At 38.9% G+C, this 10,244-nt stretch overlaps 1 protein-coding gene across 1 annotated transcript; it reads left to right on the plus strand.

The window, feature by feature from the left end:
• The first annotated feature begins 9,112 nt into the window (after positions 1-9,112).
• Positions 9,113-9,994, plus strand: LOC150068309 (olfactory receptor 7E24-like). The gene has a single exon (XM_090331707.1). It carries the CDS (start codon positions 9,164-9,166, stop codon positions 9,992-9,994), a length of 831 nt encoding a protein of 276 aa, XP_090187833.1. The 5' UTR covers positions 9,113-9,163.
• Positions 9,995-10,244: the final 250 nt, after the last annotated feature.

Below are 10,244 nucleotides of genomic sequence, written 5' to 3' on the forward strand. Positions count from 1 at the left end.
CTGCAAAACTAAAGCTGGATCCTTCTTTGTCACCTTGCACTAGAATTAACTCCAAATGGATCAAAGACCTGGAAGTAAAAGCTGACACACTGAAAACTCTACAGGAAGGAATTGGAGATACACTAGGCCTCCGTGGCACAGGTCGATAATTTCTTAATAAGGACCAAGAATCACAACAAATCAGAGAAAGGCTGGATAAGTGGGACTGCATTAAACTGCAGAGCTTTTGTATGGCAAAGGACATAGCTAGTAAAGTAATCAGGAAGCACACAGAGTGGGAGAAAACCTTCACCAACCAAACAACGGACAAAGGCCTCATATCTAAAATATATCAACAACTCAAAAAATTGAATCACTCCAAAACTAACCTCCAAAGTAACAACCATCCCATTAAAAAATGGGCCAAAGACTTAAAGAGAGTCTTCTCTGAAGAAGAAACAAAAATGGCCTATAGACACATGAAGAAATGCTCAACATCTCTGGTCATAAAAGAAATGCTAATCAAAACAACTCTAAGATTCCACCTCACTCTAGTTAGAATGGTCAGGATCAGGAAAACGAAAGACCGCAGATGCTGGAGGGGATGTGGCGAGGAGGGATCACTACTACACTGTTGGTGGGAGTGCAAACTCGTTCAACCACTATGGAAAGCAGTATGGCAGTGCCTCAAAAGGCTAAACATAGAACTTCCCTTTGATCCAGTAATTCCACTACTTGGCATTTACTCAACCATCCAGAAACAAGGACATACTAAATCCACTAGCACAACAATGTTCATTGCAGCACTATTCACCATAGCAAAGATATGGAAGCAACCCAGATGTCCTTCAGTTGATGAGTTGATCAACAAGTTGTGGTATTTGTACACAATGGAATTCTATGCTGCTCTCAGAAAGAATGACATCGCCCCAATTGTAAGGAAATGGAAAGACTTAGAAAAAATCATATTAAGTGAAGTAAGCCAGTCTCAAAGGAACTTAGGCTCAATGGTTTCCCTCATTCGTCATAATCAGTAGAAACCTTGGACTCTACTACCAGAGATTTGCTATAGAGCAAAATCTTGATACATAAGGACATATAATGTGAAGCTAATTCAAAGGACCTCCAGGATAGTGAAACAAAAGCCATATAATGAATGATTGTTGTCCTTCATGTACTATGTTGTCTCTCATCTCCTTGGCTGTCCCTTGGTTATCTCATATTGGTATAGTATCTCACTTTGTTATCTGATATATTGAATTATTTGTATTTGGATATTTGAAATTTGATAGGGAAAGGGGGAAAACCAACATGGGTGGGGGTGTGGGGGAGAGGGAAACGGGTACCAAGACATGTGAAAGGGTATCAATGTATGTGAATTAATGCACCTTCTATCTGGCAAATATCATGTAACCCTTTTACTAATTACAATAAAAAAAAGAAATAGAGGAGGCAATCCAAAATTTCATATGGAATAATAAAAGACCCCGTATAGCAAAAACACTTCGTAGCATAAAGAACAGCGCTGGAGGAATTTCAATTCCAAACTTTAGACTGTTACATAGCGATAATTCTCAAAACAGCTTGGTAATGGCACAGGAACAGGCCTGAAGAAGAATGGAATAGAACTGACAACCCAGATATTAAACCACAGACCTATAGCCACCTAATCTTTGACAAGGGAGCCAAAAAAATATAATGAAAGAAAGACAGCCTCTTCAACATGTTGTGCCAGCAGAACTGGTTAAACTCCTGCAGAAAAATAAAGCTGGATCCTTCTTTGTCACCTTGCACTAGAATTAACTTCAAATGGATCAAAGACCTGAAGGTAAAAGCTGACACACTGAAAACTTTACAGTAAGGAATAGGTGATACACTAGGCCTCCTTGGCACAGGTCGAAACTTTCTTAATAAGGACCAAGAATCATAACGAATCAGAGAAAGGCTGGATAAGTGGGACTGCATTAAACTGCAGAGCTTTTTTATGGCAAAGGACATAGCTAGTAAACTAATCAGGAAGACTACAGACTAGGAGAAGATCTTCACCAACCAAACAATGGAAAACGGCCTCATATCTAAAATATATCAACAACTCAAAAAATTGAATCACTCCAAAACTAACCTCCAAAGTAACAACCATCCCATTAAAAAATGGGCCAAAGTCTTAAAGAGAGTCTTCTCTGAACAAGAAACAAAATGGCCTATAGATACATGAAGAAATGCTCAGCATCTCTGGTCATAAAAGAAATGCAAATCAAAACAACTCTAAGATTCCACCTCATTCCAGTTACAATGGCCAGGATCAGGAAAACGAAGGACAGCAGATGCTGTAGGGGATGTGGCCAGGAAGGATCACTACTACACTGTTGGTGGGAGTGCAAACTCGTTCAACCACTCTGGAAAGCAGTGTGGCAGTGCCTCAAAAGGCTAAACATAGAACTCCCCTATGACCCAGCAATTCCACTACTTGGCATTTTCCCAACCACCCAGAAACAAGGACATACTAAACCCACTAGCACAACAATGTTCATTGCAGAACTATTCTCCATAGCAAAGCTATGGAACCAACCTAGATGTCCCTCAGTTGATGAGTGGATCAACAAGTTGTGGTATTTGTACACAATGGAATTCTATGTTGCTGTCAGAAAGAATGAAATCGCCCCATTTGTTAGGAAATGGAAAGTCTTAGAAAAGAACATATTAAGTGAAGTAAGCCAGTCTCAACGGAACTTAGGCTCAATGGTTTCCCTCATTTTTCATAATCAGTAGAAACCTTGGGCTCTACTAGCAGAAACTTTAAATAGAGCTACATCTTGATACATAAAGCCATATAATCTGAAGCTAATTGAAAGGACCTCCAGGATATTGAAACAAAAGAAATATAATGAATGATTGTTGTCCTTAATGTACTATGTTGTCTCTCATCTCCTTTGCTGTCCCTTGGTTATCTCATATTGGTATAGTATCTCACTTTGTTATCTGATATATTGAATTTATTTGTATTTGGATATTTGAAATTTGATAGGGAAGGGGGGAAAACCAAGATGGGTGAGGGCTGTGGAGGGGGGGAGGGAAATGGGTACCAAGACATGTGAAAGTATATCAATGTATGTGAATTAATGCACCATCTATCTGGCAAATATCATGTAACCCTTTTACTAATTACAATAAAAAAATTAAAAAAAAATAAAAATAAAAAAAGAAAGAGAACTATACACATATTTCTTTGATGAACATTGATGCAAAACTTCCCAAACAAAATACTGGCTTACCGTCTACAATAACTCATCAAAAAAATTATACACTATGATCAAACAGGATTCATCACAGTGAGGCAAAGCTGGGTCAACATAGCAAATCAATTAATATAATTCAACACATCAACAGGAGCAAGGACATGATTCTCTCAATAGATGCGGAAAAGGCATTTGACAAGATCCAACACCCTTTATGTTAAAAGCTCTGGAGAAACTAGGAACCATGGAACATTCCTCAATATAATAAAGGCTGTTTATGAGAAACCCACTGCTAGTATTACACTTAATGGTGAAAATCTAAATCCATTCCCTCTAAAATCAGGAACAAGACAAGGATGCCCACTCTCCCATTCCTCTTTACCATAGTACTAGAATTCCTAGCCAGTGCAATAAGGCAAGAAGCAAGTATAAAGGAGTTCCAAGTAGGGAAAGAGGAAGTAAAACTATCCCCCTTTGCAGATGACATGATTCTGTATTTAAAGAATCCTATAGACTCTACCGCTAAGTTCCTTGAGCTGATTCAAAATTTTGGAAGAGTAGCAGGCTATAAAATCAACCCTCAAAAATCAACTGCCTTACTTTACGCCTACAGTGAGAGGAACGAGGCAATAATCAGGAAAGAACTCCTTTCACCATAGCCTCAAAGAAAATAATGTACCTAGGAATTAGCTTAACTAAGAATGTAAAGGACCTTTTTGACGAAAACTTTAAAACCCTAAAAAAGGAAATTAAAGCAGAACTAAGGAAATGGAAAAACCTCCCATGCTCCTGGATTGGAAGAATCAACATTCTGAAAATGACAATCTTACCAAGGGCTATCTACAAATTCAACGCAATACCAATCAATATCCCAATGGCATTCTTTAAAGAAATAGAAGAGGCAATTCAAAATTTCATATGGAATAATAAAAGACCCCCGTGTAGCAAAAACACTTCTTAGCAGAAAGAACAGCGCTGGAGGAATTTCAATTCCAAACTTTAGACCGTATTACAGGGGTATAATTATCAAAACACCTTGGTAGTGTCACAAGAACAGGCCTGAAGACCAATGGAATCGAAGTGAGGACACAGATATTAAACCACAGACCTATGGCCACCTAATCTTTGACAAGGGAGCCAAAAAAATAGAATGGAAGAAAGACAGCCTCTTCAACATGTTGTACTAGCAGAACTGGTTAAGCACCTGCAGAAAGCTAAAGTTGGATCCTTCTTTGTCACCCTGCACTAGAACTAACTCCAAATGGATCAAAGACCTGGAGATAAAAGGTGACATACTGAAAATTTACAAGAAGGAATAGGAGATACACTAGGCCTCCTTGGCACAGGTCGAAACTTTCTTAATAAGGACCAAGAATCACAACAAATCAGAGAAAGGCTGGGTAAGTGGGACTGCATTAAACTGCAGAGCTTTTGTATGGCAAAGGACATAGCTAGTAAATTAATTAGGAAGCCTACAGAGTGGGAGAAGATCTTCACCAACCAAACAATGGACAAAGGCCTCATATCTAACATATATCAACAACTCAAAAAATTGAATCACTCCAAAACTAAAAGTAACAACAATCCCATTAAAAAATGGGCCAAAGACTTAAAGAGAGTCTTCTCTGAAGAAGAAACAAAAATGGCCTATAGGCACATGAAGAAATGCTCAACATCTCTGGTCATAAAAGAAATGCAAATCAAAACAAATCTAAGAGTCCACCTCACTCCAATTAGAATGGCCAGGATCAGGAAAACGAATAATAACGGATGCTGGAGGGGATATGGCGAGGAGGGATCACTACTACACTGTTGATGGGAGTGCAAACTCATTCAACCACTATGGAAAGCAGTATGGCAGTGTCTCAAAAGGCCAAACATAGAACTCCCCTATGACCCAGCAATTCCACTACTTGGTGTTTACCCAACCATCCAAAATCTAGGGCATACTATATCCACCAGCACAACAGTGTTCATTGCAGCATTATTCACCATAGCAAAGATATGGAACCAACCTAGATGTCCCTCAGTTGATGAGTGGATCAACAAGTTGTGGTATTTGTACACAATGGAATTCTATGCTGCTGTCATAAAGAATGACATTGACCCATTTGTTAGGAAATGGAAAGACTTCGAAAAAATCATATTAAGTGAAGTAAGCCAGACTCAAAGAAACTTAGGATCAGTGGTTTCCCTCATTTGTCATAACCAGCAGAAACCTTGGGCTCTACTAGCAGAGATCTGCAATAGAGCAAAACCTTGTTATATAAGGCCATATAGTATGAAGCTAATTGAAAGAACCTCCAGGATACTGAAACAAAAGCCATATATTGAATGATTGTTGTCCCTAATATACTATGTTATCTTTCATCTCCTTTGCTGTCTCTTGGGTATCTCATATTGTTACAGTATCTCACTTTGTTATCTGATATATTGAATTTATGTGTATTTGGTTATTTGAAATTTGATAGGGAAGTGGGTAATAGCAAGATGGGGGATGGTTGGTGTGGGGGGGGAGGGTGATCGGTACCAAGACATGTGAAAGGTTATCAATGTATGTGAATTAATGCACCTTCTATCTGGCAAATACGTAACCCTTTTATTAATTACAATAAAAATTAAATTATTAAAAAAAGAAAATTAGATATGAAAATTAGATATTGGCATTACCAAAATGCCAGTGACATTCAGCCAATGATGTAGGATTAGATGAGGGAATAGACTGAAAATATAGTTTATTAAACTGGAATAAAGAAAGTCTTAAAAAGTGAGTGCCCTGTCAGTGTGCAGGCTTGGATAATTTTCCCCATCTTATTCCTCTGCTTATGTGATGGATTCCTTAGACTGGAATAACTTGGATCAATCTTGCTAATTGCCAGCTGTGAGCATGGGCCCCCGATGGCACATAAGAGTCCATAACTATCCTGTTCAGTCTCTTGTTCATTTCAGTGTCTTCAGTCCTCACGGCTTCATGTTTATCCCTCCATATTTGTTTACCTCTGGGATGTTCTAAGGGACAACCATCTGTTTATATTAATAATCCTGGGGACACGACTGGAGTGTTCACTGGACCCACAAACATGGGAGCTCTTCATTATGACCCTGCAGAGAAACAGCTCCACTCAGTAAGTACTAAGGGAGGTTGAGGGTGTGGAAGACATGATGAGAAATATCATTTCCTCATGGTGAGCAACAAATGTGATAGTTTGGGTATACAAATGGATGTTACCAAGTCTGAGGTTGTGAAGAATGTGTTCTTGAGGGTGGTGAGGGTAAGAGAAATATGTATATATACATTGCTGGGATTATAGGCTTGAGTCACAAATGCTCGAATTTAACTCCTAAAAACTATATTACAATAGAAGTTAAGATGATGTACAGAGATGTCACTGTTACATGTCAGAAATAGAGTGCATTTCTCTTTAAACCATCTCACCCCTTCCCGCAGTCTCTGCCAGATTTGCCCTCCGGTCCTCATCCACAAATTCATTTTCAATATAATGTCTAATGAATATTACTACTGCATTTGTTCACTCTTGGTCTCTCCATATCTGTGCCTCCCTTTTACCATCACAAAGTCAGATAAATGAACAAACCAAGACAAAAGGAATCAAAAATAAAAATAGCAACAAAGAAGAAGCAAACCCTCACATTTTTATTTCCTGGCATTCATTTCGATAAATATTATTTTATTTGACCACACGTACATAACTATTGCACTTTGTGATGCTCTCCTAAGAATGCCCTACTTTGGTCTCACTGTGTAAATGCCAAGAGACCTCTATAATTTATCATGTCTCAGTGTATTTTTTTCTTTTGTTATATTTTTATTGTAATTAATAAAAGGGTTACATGATTTTTGCCAGAGAGAAGGTGCATTAATTCACATACATTGATACCCTTTCACAGGTCTTGGTACCCATTACCCTTCTCCCACCCACCACCCACTTCCCGTATTGTTTTTCCCTGTCCCTATCAAGTTTTAGATAACCATATACAAATAAATTCAATATATCAGATAACAAAGTGAGATACTATAACAGTATGAAATTACCAAGGGACAGCAAAGGAGATGAGGGGTAACATAGTACATTAAGGACAACAATCATTCATTACATGGCTTTTGTTTCAATATCCTAGAGGTCCTTTCAATTAGCTTCATACTATATGGCCTTATGTATCAAGGTTTTGCTCTATTGCAGATCTCTACTAGTAGAGCCCAAGGTTTCTACTGATTATGACGAAAGAGGGAAACCATTGAGCCTAAGTTCCTTTGAGTCTGGCTTACTTCACTTAATATGATTTTTTCTAAGTCTTTCCATATCCTAACAAATGGATCGATGTCATTCTTTATGACAGCAGCATAGAATTCCATTGTGTACAAATACCACAACTTGTTGATCCACTCATCAACCGAGGGACATCTAGGTTGGTTCCATATCTTTGCTATGGTGAATAATGCTGCAATGAACATTGTTGTGCTGGTGGATTTAGTATGCCCTAGATTCTGGATGGTTGGATAAATGCCAAGTAGTGGAATTGCTGGGTCATAGGGGAGTTCTATGTTTAGCCTTTTGAGGAACTGCCATACTGCTTTCCATAGTGGTTGAATGAGTTTGCACTCCCACCAACAGTGTAGTAGTGATCCCTCCTGGCCACATCCCCTCCAGCATCAAAACAACTCTAAGATTCCACCTCACTCCAGTGAAAATGTATTTTATTCTTTTACCATTCATTGTGTCCCCTTGTAGGGTTACAGGCACATTGTAATTGCCACCGATAAGAGAAATCATGGAACTTATGGTACTTTGGCCTGGCTTCCTGTGCTTAAAGTAATTTTTTTCCTCCAAGTCTTTTCATTTCCTTATAATGGTACAGCATAATTCTTTCTGATGAATGAGTACAATTCCACCATGTTTATATATATATATATATATATATATATATATATATATATTCCACATTTTCTTGATCCCTTCCTTCACTGAGAGACCTCTGGTTTGGTTCCATATTTTGGCTATGGTAAACAATGCTGCAATAAAGATGATTGAACTGGTGGCTTTAGTGTGGCCTTGTGTTTGTGTTCTTGTTCAACCATTCCAGAAAGCAGTATGGATATTCCTTAAAAGATTAAACACAGAACTTCAGGACTTAATTGTTTAGTGTAGTGTTCAGATAGTACAGTTTGGTTTTTACAGAATGTTTATATGTGGTCTCTGTTAAGGGATTTTGCACAAAGGTATTCTAATAAGATGAGGCATATTTGAAGGCACAATATTGATGAGAATGATGTTATTTTTTTCCTTAGAAAGGGAAGGCTACCCTTTATTTTATATGAGTATAAAGCACAGCTGGCTCATGACTCATCCTAGCTACTCAGGGGACTGAGATCTGAGAACATTGATTTGAAGCCAGTCTGGGCAAGACAGTCCATGATATACTTATCTCCAATGAACCACCAAAAAGCCAGAAGTGGAGCTGCTGGTTCAAATCATAGAACACAATCCTCATGAAATGTTCAGGGACAGAACTCAGGGCTTGACTTAAAGGCTCAAAACTGGAATACACACACAGGGAGTATATTGTGTTTTTCTGTGAACATGAGTTTCTGATCAATGATATTTCTTGTTCTTCTATAAATACAAATGTTGGCATATAGGGATAGAAATTAATGATATAGGAATTGGTAATTCAAAATTTCTAGGAAACTGGCACTGGGAAATACTGACAATACTCCTGAATATGATGAAAATTGTGAGTACTGGAATTGGAAACATATATGCAGTACTGTGTTGCTAATTATTTATGATTCCATCCCTGATTTCCTACTCTAAAGGTGTTCAAACCATGTAGCCACACTCAACCTGACACATGTCACTGAATTCCATCTCCTGGGCCTCTTGGAGGATCCGGCTTTGCAGCCCATCCTCTTTGGGCTCTTCTTGTCCATGTACCTGATCACTGTGCCTGGAAATCTGCTCATCATCCTGGCCATCACCTCTGACCCCCACCTCCACACCCCCATGTACTTCTTCCTCTCCATCCTCTCCTTGGATGACATCTGCTTCACGTCTACTACTGTCCTCAAGATGCTGGCAGACATCCAGACTCACAGCAGAGCCATCTCCTACAGTGGGTGCCTGACACAGATGTGTCTTGTTATCATTTTTGGCTGCATGGATGACATGCTTTTGACAGTGATGGCCTACAACAGGTATGTGGCCATCTGTCACCTCTTATATTACTCTGTCCTCATGAACCCCCGGTTCTGTATCTTTCTGGTTCTGGCCTCATTTTGTGGTAGTCTCTTGGACTCCCAGTTGCATAATTTGATCGTGTTCCAGTTTACTTACATCAAACAAGTAGAAATTTTAGGCTTCAGTTGTAAGCCTGCGCAGATCCTTCATCTGGACTGTTCTGACACTTTTGCCAAAAGCCTACTTACATATTTGGTTGCTGCCCTATTTGGCTTTCTACCTATTTCAGGAATCCTACTTTCTTACTGTAAGATAATATCCTCTATTTTGCAAATCACATCATCCGGGGGGAAGTCCAAAGCTTTCTCTACATGTGGGGCTCACCTGTTGGTAGTCTGTCTATTTTATGGAACAGCTGTTGGTGTGTATCTGCAGTCAGTTGTATTCCATTCTTTCAAAGAGGGCAAAGTTGCTTCTGTGATGTACACTGTGGTCACCCCAATGTTGAACCCCTTCATCTACAGCCTGAGGAACAAAGATATTAAAGCCACCATAAGGAAACTCTATAGTGGAAAACTCTAGAAAAGTAATTCCTATGCAGGTGGGAAAATATCCCTGCAGTCAATACAGAAGGCTATATATAATACACCTCGAATGCTGGGACAGTCTTGGGAAGGAGAGTGGAATGGAGGACAAGACAGAAAGCTGTCTGCCTCTTGGGAGGAAAACATGTCATCAGAAAAACCTGAAATAAAAGGAGAGCTGTTGTGGTAAAAGCAGTGTAAGAACATCCAGAGAACATCCAAACTTTCCTGTACTCTTATTGATCACC

The sequence above is a fragment of the Megascapheus bottae genome, chromosome 1 (assembly GCF_031878675.1).
Source record: "Megascapheus bottae isolate mThoBot1 chromosome 1, mThoBot2.hap1, whole genome shotgun sequence".
In the NCBI taxonomy this organism is placed as follows: domain Eukaryota; kingdom Metazoa; phylum Chordata; class Mammalia; order Rodentia; family Geomyidae; genus Megascapheus; species Megascapheus bottae.

Bases quoted from the DNA above. Each gene is read 5' to 3' on its own strand.
- LOC150068309 (XM_090331707.1), top strand. From the start codon at position 9,164: ATGTACCTGATCACTGTGCCTGGAAATCTGCTCATCATCCTGGCCATC.